The 23,952-nt window shown below is 37.1% G+C and overlaps 1 protein-coding gene across 1 annotated transcript in view; it reads left to right on the top strand.

Moving 5' to 3' along the window:
- KIFBP (kinesin family binding protein) overlaps nucleotides 1-23,494 on the top strand; it is a 28,604-nt gene extending 5,110 nt beyond the window's left edge. Inside the window, exons 2-7 of the mRNA XM_069460410.1 lie at nucleotides 3,642-3,740; nucleotides 11,388-11,467; nucleotides 11,787-11,970; nucleotides 14,578-14,662; nucleotides 18,335-18,450; nucleotides 22,048-23,494. Coding sequence (XP_069316511.1) covers nucleotides 3,642-3,740; nucleotides 11,388-11,467; nucleotides 11,787-11,970; nucleotides 14,578-14,662; nucleotides 18,335-18,450; nucleotides 22,048-22,923 — 1,440 coding nt within the window. The 3' untranslated portion in view covers nucleotides 22,924-23,494. The remainder of the gene's footprint in view (nucleotides 1-3,641; nucleotides 3,741-11,387; nucleotides 11,468-11,786; nucleotides 11,971-14,577; nucleotides 14,663-18,334; nucleotides 18,451-22,047) is intronic.
- The last annotated feature ends 458 nt before the right edge of the window (nucleotides 23,495-23,952 follow it).

The raw sequence follows: 23,952 nt of genomic DNA, 5'->3' as shown, positions 1-23,952 counted from the left end.
TATTTATATTGTTCAACTCAATTTGCTAAAATTTTGTTTAAAATATTTACATCTTTGTTCATGAAGTGTATCAGTCTGTAATGTTCTTGTTGTATCTTTGGTTTAATATGAGATGGGAAATGTTTTGTCCTTTTTTCTGGAATAGTTTGTTTAGAGTTGGTATTATTTCTTCCTTATGTGTTTGGTAGAATTCACCAGTAATACTTTTTTAGCTGTTTTTATTTTATATTTTAATTTTTTCCCTACCTAGTTTGGTATGAGGGCAAAGATGTGATGTGTGAAAGATGCAAGACCTTCTGATGTAGTTTTTCTACCCTTAGTAGGATTTATATTGTATTTAAAAAATAATTTACATAAAATGTCAATAGCGATTATCTCTGTGGAGTCAACACTAAAAATAAAATGTTTAAATCCCAAAACACTAAAGTTAATTTAATTTTAAAAACAAAGCCATTCTAAGGTGGGGTATGGTGGCTCACACCTGTAATCCTAGCAGCTTTGGAGGCCAAGGCAGACGGATCACTTGAGGTCGGGAGTTGGGACCAGCCTGGGCAATAGTGAGACCTCATGTCTACAAAAAATTTAAAAATTATCTGGGTGCAGTGATACATGCCTGTAGTCCCAGCTACTCAAGAGGCTGAGCCCAGGAGGATTGCTTGAGCTCCTGAGTTTGAGGTTGCAGTGAACTATGATTGCACTGCTGCACTCTAGCCCAATTGACAGAGAGAGAGAGAGACCCTGTCTCAAAAAAAAAGCCATTCTAGATCCCTTACATCTGCTGTCCCCAACTCCCAGCCGCAGAGAGTACCAGTCTGTGGCCTGTTAGGAACCGGGCCACACAGCAGAAGGTGAAGGGCGGGTGAGCGAAGCTTCATCTGTATTTACAGCAGCTCCCCATGGCTCACATCACCGCATAAGCTCTGCCTCCTGTTAGATCATCGGGGGCCATTAGAGTCTCACAGGAGCACAAACCCTACTATAAACTGCATGTGCAAGAGATCTAGGTTGTGTGCTCCTTATGGGAATCTAATGCCTGATGATTTGAGGTGGAGCTGACGTGATGATGCTAGTGCTGGGGAGCAGCTGCAAATATAGATTATCATTAGCAAAGAGGCTTGACTGCACAATAAATGTAATGTGCTTGAATCATCCTGAAACCATCCCCTCCCAGCACCCTGTCTGTGGAAAAATTGTCTTGCATGAAACTGGGCCCTGGTGCCAAAAAGGCTGGGGACCTTACATGGTCCTAACCTTCAGGACCTTAATAGGTTATGGTCCAGAAGAAGAATCTTATTTCTGGGCATAGTTTAGGTTCTCTGTTGGTTTAAGATTTATTACACACCAAAGTTGTTGCCTTCTGTGGCACAGTCTACCCTGGATCTAGCAGGACAAACACCAAACACATTCCCATCTCAAAATAGTAATTACTGGTACTAGGAGAGTCTCTAGACTGTCTAGATTAGGTGCAGCGTGCTGGGGTAGGGCTTATTGGTGTCACGGCCAGATGGAGTTTCTCAAGGACTATCTGTTATCAAAAGAAAAATAAGTTGAACTTGAGAATAAGGAAAAGGTGACTTGTAGGTCCATTTCTAAGATCAGAAAATGACAATCAGTAAATTTGTAGGAAGACAGAGCCCTTTAAGCTCCTATTACTTATGAGGGTCCTGGAAAGGACCTCCTATGTGACATAGAGGAGAGAACTACCAATCTCAGTATATTATGACCGACAGTTCTGGATACTGAGGACTGATCAAGTCACTTTTTTAAAAAAAATTATAGAATGGATATATTATGTGAAACCAGAAGATCAAAGAGCTATGTTCCAGTGGAATGGTCGAATCACTTTTTTAAACTGTAGGGTGTATAAACCTTTTTTGTTCCATGTGCCCCTTTGGTGATCTAGTGAAGCTGATATTTCATAAAACAAAATAATGATTTTAAATGCATAAAATATATAAGGTTACAAAAAAATCAATAATATAGAAGTACAGTTATCAAAATATTTTTAAAACAAAATGTGTTATAGTTTGCATGCTTTATTAACACATTAACAATAATAATGTGTCTAATAGCTTCAATAATTCTGAAGTAATGATGAGCATAAATGATGTTTTATTTGCAAACTAGCATAATATAAAGATTTTTTTCCATTTCTCTTGGTCACAAAGTCCCAGGCACTGTAATATTGCTGCAGTATGTTTTCTATATTCATAATCAAAAGAAATGTTAAATTTTAGTAGGAGATTAGTGACAATAAATTTGTGTTTTTTTCCCCATCCAAATTCATGGACTCTGAATTCTTTTCATGGATTCTGTGGGGGTCCATAGACTTGAGGTTAGGAATCTCTGCATTAAATACTCTTTCCTTATCCTATTCCCTTCCCTAGGGAAGTGAGCAAAATACGGTAGAAGCCCAGCCTCAGACGTATCCCTGTACCTGAAGTACTATCCCAGCAAATGGAGGGCAGGCTAAGCCTGTGCCTAAAGGGGAGCTCGGCCTCCGATTTTCAGTTCTGACCATTTCAACAGGCCTGATAAGAGAGACATGTAGCAGAGGACAAACTGACCTGGTTTTAAAGTATTTAGTATATAACCCCGAATCCAGTCAGCTTCACCTTAGCCTTCATGGTAACAGAAGGAAGTTGGTGCAATGGAAATCAAAAGGAAGAGATCAATACAAGAAAAGACACTGAGAAAGAAGAATCAATGACTTTTTGATTGACTGGGTGTAATTATAAAACTATAATTTTAAGAACTCTATAGAAAATGCACATATTGTATTGTTTGAAATGGTAAACATTAGAAATATGACTTAACTGATGAGAAAAGACATATAGTATGTTCAGAATTTCCATACCATATAATTTGAATGGCCTATTCTGGAATCTGAGATCATCCCTTATTTTTTTAGGCTTGAACCAAACAGTGAATATTGAGACTATTTCTTTTTCTTTTTTTTTAAAGGTCTCTGGAGGAGATTGTAGTATTTTGAAAGCATTATATGTTTCTGATCTGTCCTTGTCTATCATCTCAGGAATCTCAGCATGGCTTAGCTGATGGCCTCTAGCTCCAAGTTCCTCATCCATATCATTGACTTGCTAGAGCTATAGTCTCAGCTCTAGCTGAGACTGGGAAGGATCCACTTCCAACTCACATGGTTGTTGGCAGGATTCAGTTCCTCAGAGGCTTTTTATCTGAGGGCCTCAGACTGTTGACCTCTCTCATTTCCTTTGCTCTTCATAGAGTGGCTCACAACATGGCAGTTGTCTTCTTTCCAAGAGAGAAAGCAAGAGAGTACTCAAAATGGAAACCATAGTGTTTTGTAACCTAATCTTGGAAGTGACTTTCCATCACTTCTGCCATCGTCTAGTCATTAGAAGCAAGTCACTAAATCCAGCCCATGCTCAAGGGAAGAGATTACACAAGGGTATGAATACTAGAAAGCAGGGATCATTGGGGGTCCATCTTATAATAGCAGCTATCTAGCGTACTACATAAGGTCAATATTATCATGAATCATTAATTCATTGGTAAACTCCAGTACTATTTGATTGAGAAATATTGACTTTAAAACTACGAAAATTACTTTAACTGGAAATTTCATATAATCATAGTTTGTTTCTCTTTTCTTTATTTTCCAGAATAATCTGGGTATCTTGTGGTCTGAAAGAGAAGAAATTGAAACTGCACAGGCTTACCTAGAGTCATCAGAAGCACTATATAATCAGTATATGAAAGAGGTATGTTACATGTCAGATAAACTTTAAGTTTTGATTGAAACTAGTCAAGAATTGATAATAAGAATTCCTCATTCATAATGTTGGTGTGACACTTCAGTGTTCCCAGGATCTTCTCTATAGAGCTGTCTGGGAAGTCATCTAATAGCTGAAATTATTGTATATTAAACACTTTGGGGTTTTAAAAATAATTTTAAAATTACAAAATTTTAAAGGTATAATGGCAACCTTAGTCTGAATACAATTATAAAGGAAACATTAGCCATGCACGGTGGCTCACAAGCTTGTAATCCCAACTACTTGGGAGGCTGAGGCAGGAGGATCCCTTGAGCCCAGGAGCTTGAGGCTGCTGTGAGTAATGATAGCAGCACTGCACTCCAGCCTGGGTGACAGACCAAGACTCTGTCACTAAAAATAAAAGAAATTTTAAAAAAGAGAAATATTATTCTAATGTTATCCTAAAATACTATTTGCATATTTTTGTATTTATAACCTAAAAATCTATTTGGTTTCCAATGAAGAAGCATTGCTTAAAGGAAAGCAAATGAACTGCTTGAACAAAATATCTGAAGTCTTTGGGGCAATGGTTCTCAAACTTTAGCATGCAACAGAATCACCTGGAGAGCTCATTAAAGCACAGCAGTCTGGGTTTCTAGACCCTGATTTAGTAGTTCTAGGGTGGGGCCTAGGAATTTGCATTTTTAACAAGGTCCTGGATAATGCTCATGCTACTGGTCTAAGTCCTGTTCTGTGCTTTGAGAACCACTATTTCAGGGCAATGGTTTTTCAATGATTTTTTTTTAACTTTGAAACCCTTCTGATGCAGCATATGGAAATTGATCGAGCCACTCTGGTTAAGCAAGTCAGAAGGACCCAATCCACTTCAGATTCTTCCTCCCTCTCCACTATGGTAGTACAAAAGAGGTGTTGTAGAACTTCTAGGGGAGCCTAGATTGAAAACTCTCACGTGAGGGAGTCATAGCCTGCAAAGGTGACAAACCACGGTGTTACCTTCTGTTTCCTTAATAAACTTTTTTTTAATATGAAAGAGACATTATTAGGCACAATATTTTTTTGTGGATTACTATTTGTCACAGTTATCTGCTTTAAAAAATCCATTAATAAAATGCTCTTATGATATTAAAGAACTTGAAAAAACATTACATACCACATAAAAGAGACTAAATATGCAAAAATATGTTTGCTAAATTCAACCTTCAGAATGCTTGACTACAAAAGGATATTAAAGTTTCAGATTTCCTAAGTTGGTGACATCATGTTAGTAAAATCATAGCTTCCTCTTTAAGAATTTTAATCCTAGCACTCTGGGAGGCCGAGGTGGGCGGATCGTTTGAGCTCAGGAGTTCGAGACCAGCCTGAGCAAGAGCGAGACCCCACCTCTACTAAAAATAGAAAGAAATTATATGGACAGCTAAAAATATATATAGAAAAAATTAGCCGGGCATGGTGGCGCATGCCTGTAGTCCCAGCTACTCGGGAGGCTGAGACAGGAGGATCGCTTGAGCTCAGGAGTTTGAGGTTGCTGTGAGCTAGGCTGACGCCACGGCACTCACTCTAGCCTGGGCAACAGGGTGAGACTCTGTCTCAAAAAAAAAAAAAAAAAAAAAAAAAGAATTTTATGTACAGAAATCTTAATAGATTAATTCCAGTCCTTAATAAACTTTTGCCTACTCGAAGTTGGTAGTCTTTTTTTAAAATTAAAATAGATTTTAATTTTGTTTTTAAGTTACTTGTGGCACTTCTTTAAATAACCAGAGGTGTTTTGAGGTCTCTCAATATTTGAGTTAAGAATCAATGCCTTATCAAGTTCACCAGTGATTTATATCTTGCTAATTCAGTGGTAAATTCTTAGTTCTCATCTTATTTGACTGATCAGTAGCATTTGGCATAATTGATCAGTCTGTCTTTCTTTAAACACTTTTTTTACTTGGGTTACAGGACCACACTTGTCTGGTTTTCCTTTTCAATCTTTAATGTTTTTTTCCTTATTTTCATAACCTCTGAATACTAGAGTACCCAAAGTGCAGTCCTGGGACCTTTCTCTTTTTTCCATATGCATTCACTTCCTTGCTCTAAATACCATGCTTATGCTGATGACTCCCAAATTCTATCTCCAGTCTGTACCTCTCTAATTCCAGACTCATCTTTCCAATTGCCAATTTGACATTTGCACTTTTTGTGGAGTAGTTTTCTTTAAAACAACTGTCTAAAAGTGAACTTCTGATAATCACACCTCCCCAACCCCCCCAGTTGCCATAAACACCAACTACTTTCTCCCAGTTGCTAAGGCCTAACACTTTTGCAACTCGTCTTTTCCTGACACTCTAACTTATCAGCAAATCCTGTTAGCTTCACCTTCAAATTATATACACCTGGTCCAAATCACCATCATCTCCTCCTGAGATTATTGCAGTTGTCTCCTAATTGGTCGTCTTGTTTTCATGCCCCCTTCAGAATCCTTCTCATCCCACTCAGAGTAGACCCCAGAGACCTACAAATTCCATATCTGATCAGGCCACCACTACTTCTCTAATTTCGTCATCTGCTATTCTCCTCTGTCGCACTCTGTTCTAGCTACACTGGCCTCCTTACTGTTCCTAAAACCCACCAGACAAGCTCCCAACTCAAGGCCTTTGCACTTAGTTTTCTCTGCTTAGAATGTTCTTTCCCCAGATATCTATTAATACATGGCTTATTCCCTCATTTCCTTTGGCTCTTTTTTTTTTTTTTTTTTGAGACAGAGTCTCACTCTGTTGCCCAGGCTAGAGTGAGTGCCGTGGCGTCAGCCTAGCTCACAGCAACCTCAAACTCCTGAACTCAAGCGATCCTCCTGTCTCAGCCTCCCGAGTAGCTGGGACTACAGGCATGCGCCACCATGCCCGGCTAATTTTTTCTATATATATTTTTAGCTGTCCATATAATTTCTTTCTATTTTTAGTAGAGATGGGGTCTCGCTCTTGCTCAGGCTGGTCTCGAACTCCTGAGCTCAAACGATCCGCCCACCTCGGCCTCCCAGAGTACTAGGATTACAGGCGTGAGCCACCGCGCCCGGCCTCCTTTGGCTCTTGATTCAAATGTCCCCCATGGAATGAGTAATTACTGGTCACACCATCCAATACTGCAAATCACCCCTCCCGAAAAGTTCCTTTCCCTGTTCCTGCTTTATTTTTCTCCATTGTACTTACCACTAGCTAACATATTGTGCATTTTAGTGATTCATCTTGTTATCCATCTTCACTAGTGTAGTGTAAGCTTCATGATAACAAGGATGTTTTTTACGATTCTGTTCACTGCTGTAGCCCCAGCCTCTAAAGCAGTAGTATACTGTTTTTTTTTAAATAATGAATGATAGCCCATCCAGATCAATACAAAGAACAATAAAATAGTATTACTGATATGCGAATGTTTGAGTGAATTTAATGGAGGATTTCAGTTTAAAAAATATAAAATTGGATTTAGTTGGAAAAGTTCATTTCTTGTATGGTTTTTTCTACTTGTTTGGTATCAATTAGTAATCCTGAATAAAAATCTTTTTAATATTTCATAAAGCTTATTTATTTAATAGTGGCAGAAGTTAGAATCTGTCATTTCAAAAAATCAGTGGCTATATTCTAGGTAAAGAAAAGATTTAAACAAGGGGAGAAAAATCGCTGAATTTGAGGATAGGAAACCTAGACCTAGATTCTAGTTTCACTTGTGGTCATAACAAATGGCTTGAATTGGGGGAACTCAAATTTCCTGTGCCACACATTCCTCATCTGTAAGATGGGGATAACTCACCTAACTCTACAATACAGAAGTGTTGTGGGGATCAGATAATAAAGTAGATAATAAAAGTCACTGATAATCTACATGTTCAATAATTATAAAAAAGTGAACTATGGTACACTAATAAAAGGGAATATTATATAATCATTAAAATGATAAATATTTGGATCATCAATACATGGGAAATATATACAATACATTTGTACACATTGATAACAACTGTATAAACATTTTTATGGTAAGGCCTTGCAAAGGTAAACTAAATGATTGAGTGAATTAATAAAAACATTTTTGTTTTGGATGATATAACTAATAAAAACTAGTAGTTGCTGAGTGCTTAAGCAGGCTACATTTTATTCTTATAACAACTCTGTGAAGAAGCTACTGTTATTCCCATTTATAGGTAAGGAGTTGGATTCAGGGAGCTTAGCATATAGTATGAATAGCAGAATCAAGATTTAAATCTGGGCTGGGCGCGGTGGCTCACACCGGTAATCTTAGCACTCTGGGAGGCCGAGGCAGGAGGATCCCTTGAGGTCAGGAGTTCAAGACCAGCCTGAGCAAGAGCAAGACCCCGTCTGTACTAAAAATAGAAAAATTAGCCAGATGTGGTGGTGTATGCCTGTAGTCTCAGCTCCTCGGAAGGCTGAGGCAGGAGGATTGCTTGAGCCCAGGAGTTTGAGGTTGCTGTGAGCTAGGCTGATGCCACGGCACTCTAGCCTGGGCAACAGAGCGAGACTCAGTCTCAAAAAAAAAAAAAAAAAAGATTTAAATCTGATTTGTCTGACTCCAAACACCTATTCTTTCTACTCTACCATGCTCCCTTCCATGATAATATAGTTAAATAGTTATCGTATTAAGATAAAGGGATTCTTTTTTCTTCATAAAATTGTTCAAACACAGAATAAGAGAATAAAGAAGCAAATATATTCTATAGTAATGAAGAGTTATTCCTTGGTAGGTTAGGGGGGCAGTTAAGAGATAAAAATCTTACAAGTCAGAGAGATATTTTATTTATTTAACAAACATTTACAGTACTTCCTTAGAGTACTCACGGGCACTGTTATAAATATTTGCAAATATTTATTTAATTCTCATAACAACTTTATGAAGTAGGTACTATTATTACCCATATTTTATAGATGAAGAGACAGAAACACCAGAGATAAGTGACTTGCTCAGAGCCACACACACAAGTAAATGGTGGAGGTGGGATTCCAACTCGTGTGATTGGGCTCCAGAAAAGAATGAGCCGTAAGCAGAATGCATACACTCAGCATTCCTATTTGCTTTGTCAGTTTAGTTTACTTGACATTTTTCGTGAGACTCTGTCTCAACAACATTTATCTTTTTTTTTTTTTTTTTTGAGACAGAGTCTCACTCTGTTGCCTGGGATAGAGTACCGTGGCATCAGCCTAGCTCACAGCAACCTCAGACTCCTGGGCTTAAGCAATCCTACTGCCTCAGCCTCCCCAGTAGCTGGGACTGCAGGCACACTCCACCATGCCCTGCTAATTTTTTCTGTATATATTTTTAGTTGGCCAGATAATTTCTTTCTATTTTTAGGAGAGACGGAGTCTCCCTCTTGCTCAGGCTGGTATCGAACTCCTGACCTCGAGCGATCCACCCCCCCCCACCCCTGCCCCGGCCTCCCAGAGTGCTAGGATTACAGGCATGAGCCACCGTGCCCGGCCAACATTTATCATTATTACTATGTACCAGGGACTGTGCACAATGCTGAGGAAATAAATATGGATAAAATATGGTTCCTATCCATAAAAAGCTCTTTCCCTTTGAGGATGCAGATTGGAGCAAATCAAATATTAATTAAAACCACAAGAATTTTAGAATGCATGTTTAGAATATGTGTTTTATAGGTCCTTAACACTTTTTTCCCCTGAGGATTATATCTCCAAGTTGGAGAATTTTTAAAGTCATGGCTCTTCTACCTTGGCATTTTAACTCTCCCACTAAAGTACTATGAAGAGCAGAGTGCCGCAAAGCCAAATAGAGGTGTTAGTCTTCTTTACACTCTTGTACATGAAATCGTTGATTTAAAATGTGAATATACTAAGCACTTACAGTATTTCATTAAAAAATAGTATTGATATGGCAACAACACATGCAGCAAAGCTCTTTGTGCTTAGTTATACCTCTGTTTCAGTTAAGAGAAGAGACTGACTTGGCTGTTAGTGTTGCATATGAAATGTGATGGCCATAACAGTGAAGTATGTACATAAAATATTATAACACATTGATGAATTTCCCTCATCTAGACAGGGATAGGCATATTAAACAGCTCTCAGAATTGTTGAAGAGGTCTCTAAGAATTGCTTGTCTATCACTGTGTTTGCCTTGAGCTTTGCTTCCTATCTTAGTTGTTTTTACTTCCTGTGAATTCTAGGATCCCAAGTTGTGATGCTTTTAGTGTTTACACTACAATGTAAGATCACAGTTTTTATGGACAGCACTGTTGCATTTGGAGTTTAGTGAATTCATTTAAAAGCAAGGATGTGCTTGTCGATGAGACTATCCTTGTAGAAGTAGAAATGAGGCAGAGGTCAAGCAGTTCTGCTGTTTCAGAAGACTTAAGATGGGATTGTGAGTGATCTATAAATATTAACTCAATCCTTATAACAGCCTGATAAGGTTGGTTCTATTATTATCCTTATTTTATAGATGAGGAAACAGAAGTACAAGAAATTGAGTGACTTGTCCAAGGCAATAAACAATGGAATCACTGGCTTTAATGTCCCTATATTGAAAGGGGGAAATCTATATACTTTCTTATTTCTTTGAGAAAAAGATACTAGAATGAATATTAAAAACTTTGATTTGATTTTTATTAGTGGTCAGTTTAGAATAATATTACTCTAAGGATATATACATTTATACATTTTTCTTATTTGTTATGCTTTAGCAGGGTTTTTTTGTTTGTTTTGTTTTTTTGAGACAGGGTCTTCCTCTGTTACCCAGGCTGGAGTGCAGTAGCGCAGTCATGGCTCACTGCATCCTCCAACTCCTGGGCTCAGGTGATCCTCCTGCCTCAGTCTTTCAGGTAGCTAGGACTACAGGTGCATGCCACCACACCCAGCTATTTTTTGTAGAGACAGGGTCTCACTATGTTGCCCAGTCTGGTCTTGAATTGGGCTTAAGTGATCCTCCTACCTTGGCTTCTCAAAGTGCTGGGATTATAGGTGTAAGCCACTGTGCCCGGCCCTAAGCAGGTTTTTAAAATATCCTTTTTTACCAGAAAAAAATTAAGATTTAAAATACTTAAAGAATTATATATGCCTAAAAGAGTTGTATATGTCTAAAAGCAAATTGTTAAGAGTCTTTTTGCATATTTACTGTTTAACTGTAACAACATTTAAAATTTTGTGAGCTTGTAGGCAATCTCCTTTTATTTGTTTAACTCTTTCAGATTTTATGGTTAAGCAAATGACTTCTTTATGACAAGAATGGAAAGACAAATACCACACATCCTCACCATTAAATGGGTAGTAATTGATCAACACTTATGTGCACATATGGAAGTAACATTTATCGGGTGTGGGGAGAAGGAGATCAGTAAATTCACACCTAAGGGGGTGTGTGTGTGTGCACTGTTTGGGGGATGGGCACGTTTGTAGCTGACTCGGGTGGTGCAAAGGCAATTTATGTAACGAAAGCATTTGTATACCCGTAATATTCTGAAATTAAAAAAAAAAAAAAAAGAAAATGACTTCTTGGGTGACAGGAAAGTGAACTAGGAAAAAATAGTGTTTGGCTTGTAAAAGTTGATTTCTGCAGTTCTTCCAGAAGAGGGCGCTTGGTGTTTACAGTTTAAAATTTTAAAGTACTTGTTTTTCTTAATTGTAGATTGGGAGTCCTCCTCTTGATCCTGCAGAGCATTTTCTTCCTGAAGAAGAGAAACTTACTGAACAAGAGAGATCAAAAAGGTGAGTAGGTATAGAGATCAGCCCTCAAAGGCATTTCCACATAGTGGAGATAAGGTGATTGTTCAAAAAAGCACAATGTTTTCTGCTTCAAGGTACATATATAAAGGTTACAGAATGTGGATTCTGATGAGAGTAAAACTTCCATTTAACACGTAGTGGTTATGTGACCTTGTTAAAACCTGAGACTCAGTTCCTTTATCTATCAAATAGATAAAATAACCAAATCCAAGTCAAAGGGTTGGTGGGAGGATCAAGATAAATATGTATGAAATTTACTTTTAAACCATTATGCAAATATTGGTTTATTTTTTCTTGGCAGATTTGAGAAGGTTTATACTCATAATCTATATTATCTGGCTCAAGTCTACCAGCACATGGAAATGTTTGAGAAGGCTGCTCATTATTGCCACAGCACACTAAAACGCCAGCTTGAGCACAATGCCTACCATCCTATAGAGTGGGCTATTAATGCTGCTACCTTGTCACAATTTTACATTAATAAGGTAAGCTTCTTGAAGTAGTTATCTAACAGAGTATCAGTAGTGAGTGTGAAAATAGAACCAGTAGTACTTTGAAAATATTATCTTTTAAAAACAGGTAACTTGTATTTTATGATGTAGAACTAGACAGAAAAACGCAGCCCAGTTTGCCACTGTACTAAAAGTTTGTAGTTTTTTCGTTGCGTGAATCCTTTTGAGTCTTAAAATACTGAGTTTAATCATTGTCTTAGGTGTTGCTAGCCCATAAAATTACAGACTACCTAAGACCAATTCTTTTTTGATATAGGCACGCTAACTCAATTCATTTGGTGAGATATTACCTTAAGTTGCAGATTTTATCTTGTAGATATAACTTTATCTTTATGTAATGGTAATCTGGTAACTCTGAGAATTTGTATGAGGAAGTTGACTGTTAAATGTGGGCTTTGATAAAAGCATGTGATGCATTTCAGTTATTTTTCAGAATTAACTCCTGTATAATAATTTTTCAGTGTTGGAAATATCTGTGCTGGGTTTCAAAGTTCCATGTCTTTATGACATACTTCTTTTGGACTGTTACACAAGCACAATGTTTTCGAGCTTCTTAGGTGTTTATCATAATTGCTTAGATCATGTTGATGTACTCTTCTTAATTGACCCATTTATTCATTTAGTCCTTAAGAGTTTCTAGTGCTAAAACAATTTTAAGCCACCTTTCTCAACCAGACTTTCTGTTAATCCTTAATAAGATATCACAGCAATAGAAATTACTTTTATTTGTATTTCTAGTTCACAAGGCTCTTTGAAATTTTGGTAATTCTCTGCTTATCAGAGTTCCTTCTTTCCTCTCTCTGGTTACCTGCTGCCTTATCCTCGGGCCTTTATCCTTTCTAAGCTTTTTGTTAGTGTTGGTTCTGTAAATGCGCCCTATGATTAAAGTATTGTCCCACAGAATTTCATTCAGAAAAGCTATTAGCAGGAGAGAAAGGGCTGTGGTGACTGCAGCATCGCCTCTAGGACTTTGGTCTAAGATCAAGTGTGTAAGTAACGCTACTGCATATATCAGAGCATTCAGTTAACTCTAATTCTCATGAATTCATTTCATTGTGGTCATCATCAAAAAGTGTTATCCAGTGCCTCTGCTTGTGGCACCTTTTTTATAGCTGTTGGAGGCCCCTTGTTCATTCTGTTTAGCAACTTTAAAATTATATATTCACTAATTTTAATTAACACTTAAAACTCCATGGATATTGGTAGTACTAAGATATCTAGATATTAATTTAAAGTGTGATTAAAAATTTAAAGTTGTTAAGCATTACTTATGTGGAGCATGCAGTAATTTTCATGAGCACCTCTCCCACCCTGTACTTTTATTTTTTACCAAAAATTTTTTTGAGTTTTTATTATAACCAGCTGAGTTATGTTTTACAAAGAGGGATTTTAACTATGTTTTTAAAAATACGATTGTCATTTATATCATTATCATCTTCATTGGATTCCAGTGGTGAGGTTTTGTTACTTGGTGAGTCCCTACCTGGCAGGTGCTAAAGTCCCACATTTACCAGCCACCTAGAGGGCACAAGGCACTCACTGTTCTGGCAGTGGTTGCTCTTAGGGAGACAATCTGGACAAAGTTGAAGTGATAATAATGGTTAAAGGATTGTAGGGGGATAACTGAATTTTCTTCATGTAAACTGTAACTTTCTTTTGACTTACGAGATTTAACACCAACATTTTGATCTATAAATGTTGCTGGGCTAATACTGCAAATGGTGCCCAGATATTCTCAAGATGGCTTCTGAATTTACTATAATGGAGAGATACATTTAATGCTGAGGTTTTAAAGTCATTAAAAGTTTTTTATGTATTACTCATGTGAAGTATTCTATTTAATGAGGGTGGCTTCCAACTAAAAGTTGGACTTTAACTTTGTACTACCGCTGGGTGGTCCTGTGACTTACATGACAAATACAAAGTGTTTATATTAATAAGGAGATCTTCTCTAAGTGTTTGAGATGCTTACTATGCCCAGATTTAAAATACGAAGCCTTCAAATGTGTTAGTAAAACAGTTCCATAAAGTTCATCTGTAGAAATCTGTTGACTTAAAACTTGTTGGGAAGCCTTATTATATTAGAACACAGGAATCTCTTCCTATCAGAATTTATCCTTTGAACAGTAGTATATAAATGAGATCTCTAAACTTCATAAAAATTAAATTTTCAATCCTCTGACAGAATGTAAATGGTCTAAAAATTTATTGTGCACAAAATTTTGGCTATTCAGACTGAACCTAAAGGACTCCTTGAGGCAGTTTGAGTCTAGGTTGGTAGGCATTCCTATACATTTATTGATAGCATGAAGAGAGCTAACTTTCAATCAGCAGTTGTATTTCAGCCAGTTTTTAAGAGTGTGGGGGCATTGTTATTTTAATCTTTGAGGTAGCTTTTTAACCAGATAATATGCTAATATGTCTCTTGTACTTAATGTTCTGCAACTATACAAGGGCTTCCTTAGTAGAGTATTTTACCTGATTTTATAGCTTTTCCCATATTAAAAAACTTTATGCAAGTATTAGTTGCAAATAAAGATGTGTGAGAGTTACATTTACTGCTGTTTATTTCCCCAACAGCTATGCTTTATGGAGGCCAGGCACTGTTTATCAGCTGCTAATGTCATTTTTGGTCAAACTGGAAAGGTGTCAGCTACAGAAGACAGTAAGTTTATCCGGGCATGTCTCATTACATAGCTTTTAAAAAACTTTTTATTTTTAAATTATTTCAAACTTTAGAAAAGTTGCAAGAACAGAACAAAGAAGTACCATATATCTTTTTCCTAAATTCACCAATTTTTAATATTTTCCTCATTTGCAATCAAATTTTATTTTTCTCTCTGAACCATTTAAGAGGTTACATACGTTAGGTTCCTTTGCCCTTTAATACTTCAATGTGTATTTCCTGAGAACAAGATTGTCTTCTTAAATAATCATAGAGCAGTTATCAAATTCAGGAGATGTAACATTGATACAATTCTTTCATCTACAGTGCATATTTCTGTTTCATCAGTTGTTCCCATAATGTCCTTCAGAGCATTTTCTTTTTCCTCAGTACTGGATTATACAGTTCAAGATTGCATATTGCATTCAATTATTATATCTCTTTAGTCTTCTTTCATCCAGAACAGTTCCTCAGCCTTTTTTTCTTTTTTATCACATAGCATTTGTGAAGAATACAAGCTAGTTATTTCATAGAATTTCCACCAGTTTGGCTTTGTCTGATATTTCCTTATGCCAAGATTCAGATCAGGCCGGGCGTGGTGGCTCACGCCTGTAATCCTAGCACTCTGGGAGGCCGAGGCGGGTGGATTGCTCAAGGTCAGGAGTTCGAGACCAGCCTGAGCGAGACCCCGTCTCTACTAAAAATAGAAAGACATTATATGGACATCTAAAAATCTATATAGAAAAAATTAGCCGGGCATAGTGGCGCATGCCTGTAGTCCCAGCTACTCGGGAGGCTGAGGCAGGAGGATCGCTTAAGCCCAGGAGTTTGAGGTTGCTGTGAGCTAAGCTGACGCCACGGCACTCACTCTAGCCTGGGCAACAAAGTGAGACTCTGTCTCAACAAAAAAAAAAAAAAAAAAAGATTCAGATCAGACATTTTTGGTTGGAATACTACATGCATAAGTGATATATCAAAATATCTACCTTTTTAATTATAATATTTTATTTAATCTTAAAAAATTAAGTTAACATGTGTATTTGAGTCATTTAACAGGTTTTGTAATAAGTTCATCATTTTCTTTTTCCTCTGATTCTTTTTTTTTTTTTTTAACCTGAACAATATAAGGATTTTAATATATCAAATAACAAAAAATCCAAAGGTAAAGCAGTTCCAGGATTGGTTAATTCGGAAGCACAGTTCAGGTGCTTTCTGTCTGCATCCTGCTGTCCTCAGTGTGATGGCTTTCATCTCCATGCTTGTCCTTTCACGGTCAGCAAATGGCTGTTACAGATTAGCTCCAAACATTCATTCATCATTACATATCTTCACTGAGAAGCAGAAAAGGGGAGGGGGCAAATACCTATCTTGTATCATTTTTAAGAACAACAAATATTTCCCCAAAGCCCTTCAGACTTTCCCCATTTGTCTCATTAGCCAGGATTTCACCCTCTGGGACTAGGGAAACACCCTATTCAACAGCACAAGGCAGTCAGCCATACTGAGTTAAGACCAAAACAAAAATGGGGCTTTGTTAACAAGGAAGTGAGAGAGAAATGGCTGATGGGTAGGCACATGAGAGCTTATTTGAAATATCACCTTTCTCACACACTCAGTTCCCAGATACTGCCCCTATTTTGTTTATTTTGAAGATCTCTAGTTTGTTCCATTTGATCTACTTCTGTGTCATTAGCTATTCCTGGGTCATTATGACCCTTTTTAATTGGTAAGCTTTGTATTAAATTTTTATATTTGGTAGAATCTTTCCTAAATTCATTTTTTCAAATCTGAAAAAAGTTTTTTTTCCAAATTATCTGAAAATTAGGATTACAGTCATGTATCAATTAATGAAGGGGATATGTTCTGAGAAATGTGTGTCATTAGGCAATTTCAAATTTGTGCAAACATCATCAAGCATACTTAAACAAACCTAGATGGTGTAGCCTACTACACATTCAGGCCATATGGTTTAGCCTATTGCTCCTAGGCTTCAAAGCTTACAGCATGTTACTGTACTGAATACTGTAGGCCTCTGTTTGATTCTGTAACTCACTGCTGAACAGTTTCTAACCTAAGACATTTTAGATTTTGGAATATCATGTTTTCTTTACAAATGGACATTCTAATTATGGATCGATCAGAAGAATGCAAAGGCTTTGAAGAGTTAAAGGAATATACATTATCACGTTAAATAGTTGGGTTTTCCACTTAATTTATTTACTATGTTGAATGAATTATAGATTCATTAAAGTCTAAAAGGTACTTGTTTCAAAAAAAATTAATGAAAACTAACTCACAGTGATACAGAAAGCTGAAAAAAATGACAATGTTCAGTGTTTTCAAATTACTTTCATTGAGCATCTCCATGTATTGTTAGTTGGAGTATTCATTGAAAATAATTTGGCGGTATATTGTGAGAATATTTAAAATTATGTAAATTCTTTGACCTGGCAAATTCCACTTCTAGGGTTCTGTTCTAAGGAAGTAATCCAAAATCTAGACAGATTTATGCACAGATATCTTCATGTTTAGAGTTTGTTTTCTTTTAATTTAATTTTTTTTTTTTTTTAAGAGCTAGGGTCTTGTATGTTGCCTAGGCCGGAAGGCAGTGGCTGTTCACAGGTGTGAGCATAGCTCACTGTAACCTTGAACTCCTGAGCTCAGGTGATCCTCCCACCTCAGCTCCCAGATAGCTGGGACTACAAGCATGTGCCAGTGCACTGAGCTGTTTTCTTTTTTAATCTTTCTTTTTTTTTAATTTTATAAACCGTTACGTGGAGGGCTGACTTTCAGTAGATTGCAGCAAGGGAGCTGCTTTTCTATGTATGAAACTCTGACCCAGAAGCAGGCCATCTATGAATGGTTTAGCAGCAGCCTCCCTACGAATGTGCATTGCATGACATACAGTTGTTTGTAATAGTAAAAAATTGAAAACAACAAATTCCCAATATCATAAAAATGGTTAAAGTATGGAATATCTGTTTAATTGTGTATACTGCTATACTTAAAAATGAAGCTAAAGAGTTGATAGTGATATGGGTAAAGTGTTAGTGGTATAATATATAAAGAAAAAGCAATATTCAAAATTGGGCCGGGCGCGGTGGCTCACGCCTGTAATCCTAGCGCTCTGGGAGGCCGAGGTGGGCGGATCGTTTGAGCTCAGGAGTTCAAGACCAGCCTGAGCAAGAGCGAGACCCCATCTCTACTAAAAATAGAAAGAAATTATATGGACAGCTAAAAATATATATAGAAAAAATTAGCCGGGCATGGTGGTGCATGCCTGTAGTCCCAGCTACTCGGGAGGCTGAGACAGTAGGATTGCTTGAGCCCAGGAGTTTGAGGTTGCTGTGAGCTAGGCTGACGCCATGGCACTCACTCTAGCCTGGGCAACAAAGTGAGACTCTGTCTCAAAAAAAAAAAAATATTCAAAATTGAATATACAGTGTGAACTTAATTTTTACTTACAAAACATAAGAAAAAACTGGAAAGAAATATGCAAAAATAATAATGAATTCCTCCAGGTAGTAGGATTTGGGGTAGGTTTTCCCCTCCTGCATCAGTGAGGATCTGTTACTTTTATAATCAGGAAAAAGTGATATAAAAAAGAATATAGTACACAGTGAAAATCACAATGTGATCATTATCTTAGACAAATCACCTGTGTCCTTTTAGCTCCTGAAGCTGAAGGAGATGTACCAGAACTTTATCATCAAAGGAAAGGGGAAATAGCAAGATGTTGGATCAAATACTGTTTGACTCTCATGCAAAATGCCCAACTCGCCATGCAGGTAATGCAGTCAAAAGTTGCTTTTTTCTTCCTTAAATGAGCAAGATATTAGTAAAAGCTCACAATGGGGATTATGCTCATTGGGCTCACTGTGTGTTTATTATGAAAGGCGTGTAAAATAACCCATAAATATCTATTTCTTGCCTTCCTCCTCTCAACCTTTTAAAATCTTACTCATCATTCAAGGCCTACCTTAAATTACACCTCTTCCTTGAAGATTTTTCTTTGGCTAGAATATAAGCTCCTTGAGAGGTGGGACCTGCATCATATCCTTTTTTTTTTTTTTTTTTTTGAGATGGGGTCTTGCTCTGTTGCTCTGTTGCCTGGGCAGGAGTGCAGTGGTGCCATTGTAGCCTGCTGCAACCTCAAACTCCTGGGCTCAAGTGATCCTCCTGCCTTAGCCCCCGGAGTAGTTGGGACTACTGGTGTACCACCACACCCACCTAATTTTTCTATTTTTAGAAAAGTTGGAATCTCATTATGTTGCCCAGGCTGGCCTTGAACTCCTGGGCTCAAATGATCCTCCCACGTGGCCTCCCAAAGTGCTAGGATTATAGCCGTGAACTACTGCGCTTGGCCTGATCTTATGATGTTTTAAAAAAAAAATTATCCAAAAGTTTTTTTTTTTCTCTATACAGGAGTTTTACATAGCCAAACACATTAGTCATTTCCTCTGTTGCTCCTAAATTTTGTTTGATATTGTTTCCCTCCTCCAAACTCAAGAACTTTTCTTGACCCTTCCTAAGTCACTTAAATTCTGTTTTGTATTACCCCTATTTGTATTCTTATTTGTATCTTATTTCTTTGTTTCCTTTTAGACTGTAAGAAACTTGAGGGCAGGAAATAATTTTTACTAATCTTTATTTACTTCTCAGTGTTATCTTACACATAGCATGGGCTTGATAAAATCTGAACGGATAGACTTTTAAGAAACAGTTCATGTTGGCCAGGTGCAGTAGCTTATGCCTGTAATCCTAGCACTTTGGGAGATTGAGGTGGGGGCATTGCTTGAGGCCAAGAGTTTGAAACCAGCCTGAGCAACATAGTGAGACCCTATCTCTAAAAAAAAAAAAAAAAAAATTAGCCAATTGTACATGGTACATGCCTATAGTCCTAGCTACTCAGGAGGCTGAGGCAAGAGGATTGCTTGAGCCCAGTAGTTCAAGGCTACAGTGAGCCATGATGCCACCACTGCACTGCAGCCTGGGTAACAGAGTGAGACCCTGTCTCTTTAAAAAGAAAAGAAATAGTTCATGTAATAGTGTAATAGTTCCAGTATAGAAGCAGAACTAATGGCAGTGAAGAACATAGACTCTAGAAACACTGTTCAGGCATAAACTCTGGCCCTGCCACTTCGCAGTTGTATGTTCATGGCAATTTATTTAATCTCTTTGGGCCTCAATTTTCTCACAAGTAAGATAGAGATAATAGTACCTACTTAATACTGTTGTTATGAGAGTTAAATCAATGTATATAAAGCCTCAGAAAAGTGCCCAAGACATATTAAGTCCTTAACAAATTGTTGACTAACATCATCATTATTATTAATTTATATTGAATCCTAGGGCCTAACCACTAAGGAGGAAAATAAAATAAGTCACTTGGATACAGTATACTAAGTGTAGACACATAGATAGCTCTCTTGGAGAGTCATTGTACTTTGTTTTTCTGTTTGTATACATTAAAGTATAATATTTTTTAATAGTAAATAATAACAGAACCTTGTAAAACTACTAAACAGAAGAAAACTAAACAAACAAATAAACCTCAAAACCCCAGAAGCATAGGTCTTAAAAAGATGATATCATTCTAGAGGTAGAGAGTAAAGATGAGGCATATTAGGAAAAGAGGAAGTAGGGAGAAGACCTAGAGAAGGTGGAGCCAGGAAGAGCTGTCAGCTTTCTTCTGGTCAGGCAAGGAAGATTGTGGAGAGGAGGGTTTCAGGGACCATTAGAACAGCAGAGTTATGTAAGAAAGCAACCTAGAGAGCAGGTAAATAAACAAGCAGCCCAGGAAGGAAGTAAACAAGACTTAGAGACTTAGGGCCTGCATTTGAAGTCATTGTGCCAAGCAAAATGTACTATGATTTAACTTTTACCCTTCATTTAGCACTAGAACTTCATTGCTTGATCAGTTTAAGCTCACATATTTGCCATGCTACTAAATTACTCAGATTTTCCTTAAACTGACTTTTTAAAAAAAAAAAAAACTTCATCGTTTGATCATCTGTGTATTTATCTGAAAGGCCTTCTTCAAGCTTTAAGACATACTTAAATTTATTCAGTTAAGTGTTTGTTTATGCCAACTCTGTGCAGTCATTGGCCAAGATTCAAGGGATACTATGATGAACAAATACAGACTTGGTCTTTGACTTCATGTAAAAGTGCAGCTTTGATAAGTTCCACAGAGGAGAGACACATGAGATGAGAAGGCATGATAGGAGGAAGTACCATTTGGAGCAAGCTCCAAGGATGGGTAGGAGGTACCTGGGGAAAAGAAGGTATACCGTTCCAAGGAGCTGAAGCAGCATGTTCAGAGCTTTGTGGCATAAGGGAGGGCAGTATCAGAAGGGATAGAGCAAAGACCAGTGAAGTTGGAGCAGAGGGAGAGGGAGTGTGATATAAGATAGAAAGGGGCTAGAACGAGCAGGGCTTTGAAGGATTGTTGTGTTTTTTTTTTTTTTAGGAGACAGGGTCTCTCACTGTTGCCCGGGTGCAGTGGCCTGATCACAGTTCACTGTAACCTCGAACTCCTGGGCTCAAGTGATCCTTCTGCCTCAGCCTCCTGAGTCACTGGGATTACAGGCATGAGCCACTGGGCGGCTGTAACCTTGACGGGTTTTTGGAAAGATTACTGGAGAGACAATGTCAAGTGAAAAGAAGAAAAGGACTTAGGGCTGAGCACTGAGGAATCTGGTGTTTAATTTTATTGGTTGGTCAGGAAAAGTTTACTCTATTTTTTTTTTTTTAACTGTCTTAGCTCTTTTTTTTCCCCCTCACAAGAGGCAGGGGAGATAACTTTAATTATGAAGGTAATTTTAACTCTGTCTTCACTTTAGTGTCTATAAGAGATGTAGAGCATTTCTCTGTAATATATTTCACTACGTAACTTACAGCGTAAACATCATACCACTAATCTTAATGGTATCTTTGTGAAATAGTTTTAGGATGTAAATTACAGTCTTACTATAAAATTATAAATACTACTAAAATTTAAGTACTAGTTAAAAAGTAAATACTACTGATAATGTATTACATGTATATAATGTTCCACAATTCTCAAAGTACTTTCATATGTAGCATTTATTTTATTTGAAGGGGTAACTATAAATGAGTTTGAGTTCCTCAGAAAGAATAAGTAATATATAGTAGTTTATCTATCTTATTTAAATACTTTTTTCACATTTCTTGAGTTTTTCATGTAATTGGAACATAATTAGAAGAAAGAAAGAAGTTTTAAAAGATGTTTAAGATTATAATACCTCCCTAAACAAGGCAAGGAAGTAAGAGAGTTTTCTTTACTCTTAAGTTTGCTTTAATATTATTTGACAGCAAGAGATGAGTGTCTTTCTTAACCATAACTTATTTTTTTCTTTCAGGACAACATAGGAGAGCTTGATCTTGATAAACAGTCTGAACTTAGAGCTTTAAGGAAAAAAGAGCTAGATGAGGAAGAAAGCATTAGGAAAAAAGCTGTGCAGTTTGGAACCGGTGAACTGTGTGATGCCATCTCTGCAGTAGAAGAGAAAGTGAGCTATTTGAGACCTTTAGATTTTGAAGAAGCCAGAGAACTTTTCTTATTGGGTCAGCACTATGTCTTTGAGGCAAAAGAGTTCTTTCAGATTGATGGTTATGTCACTGACCATATTGAAGTTGTCCAAGACCACAGTGCTCTGTTTAAGGTGCTTGCGTTCTTTGAAACTGACATGGAGAGACGGTGCAAGATGCATAAACGCAGAATAGCCATGCTAGAGCCCCTAATTGTAGACCTGAATCCACAGTATTACCTGTTGGTCAACAGACAGATTCAGTTTGAAATTGCACATGCTTACTATGATATGATGGATCTGAAGGTTGCCATTGCAGACAAGCTAAGGGATCCTGACTCACACATCATTAAAAAAATAAATAGCCTTAATAAGTCAGCATTGAAGTACTACCAGCTCTTCTTAGACTCCCTAAGAGACCCAAATAAAGTATTTCCTGAGCATATAGGGGAAGATGTTCTTCGCCCTGCCATGTTAGCTAAGTTTCGAGTTGCCCGTCTCTATGGCAAAATCATCACTGCAGATCCCAAGAAAGAACTAGAGAATCTGGCAACATCACTGGAACATTATAGATTTATCGTTGATTACTGTGAAAAGCACCCTGAGGCTGCCCAGGAAATAGAAGTTGAGCTAGAACTTAGCAAAGAGATGGTTAGTCTTCTCCCAACAAAAATGGAGAGATTCAGAACCAAGATGGCCCTGACTTAATCTTTGTTTTTAAAGAAAGGAAATGTGCAATATGGAAGTGATTTTTTCCCTTAGTCAAACAGGCCCAATTCCATTCTAATATTTACCTGTACAGCCAGATGAGTGCAGTTTGAGCTTGAGATACAGTCAGATCAAGCGAGTCTTTGCTAGGACCTTAATCAACATAAAGTTAATTAATAATTGACACCTAATTATGTAAATTGCCTTGTAAAAGTGACATGTGATTTGTATTTTGGATTGCTTGTTTCCTATTTAAATATAAACATTTCTTGCCTCAGTTTCTAAATGTAGATTCTTCATTGGCTAGTACTTGATAGACTCCTAACAAAGAAAAATGCTGGGTAATGTACCTGGTAGAGAAGACTGTTATTATATTAAAATAGAAAAACTTCCTGTAGTTATTCTTTCTAAAATATTTGCTTTCCTAAATTCCCAAAGAAATCTTTCCCTTTTGAAAATACTAAAAACTAAGTTATGTTGTTGTAAAGTGTTGTAAAATAGTTTGTCTTAATTGTAGGGGGAAAAGACCTTCCTGGAAATACAAAAAATTGACTTGTTTCACTAATAAAAACTTCCATTTCCTCTTTTGTTTTCTTGTAAGAATTGGTTTTATTTTTTGACACTTCAGAAATATTAGCTATTTGAAGCCAGAGAAGAATATTTCTTCAGTAACATTGCATAGTTAGAAAGCATTAAAATATCATTAATTTAATGAATATTTATTGAGCTGCTACTGTGTGCCAGAAAATCTTATTGGCTGCATTGTCCCATCAGAGGATCCTGGTATATTTGTAAACTTTTAAGCGTTGAAAAAGGATATATATTGATACATAATAATTAAACATTGTGAATATGTGTTAACCATTTTAAGAAATGCAGAATTGAAATGGAGTCTCTATCCAGTGTACAATCAATATAATCAAAATCAGTTGCAAAACTTAATATCAAGGCCGGGAGTGGTGGCTCACGGCTGTAATCCTAGCACTCTGGGAGGCCGAGGCGGGCAGATCGTTTGGTTTGAGCTCAGGA

This window comes from Eulemur rufifrons, chromosome 28, assembly GCF_041146395.1.
Source record: "Eulemur rufifrons isolate Redbay chromosome 28, OSU_ERuf_1, whole genome shotgun sequence".
Taxonomy (NCBI): Eukaryota; Metazoa; Chordata; class Mammalia; order Primates; family Lemuridae; genus Eulemur; species Eulemur rufifrons.
This window is presented reverse-complemented; position numbering and strand designations above follow the sequence as displayed.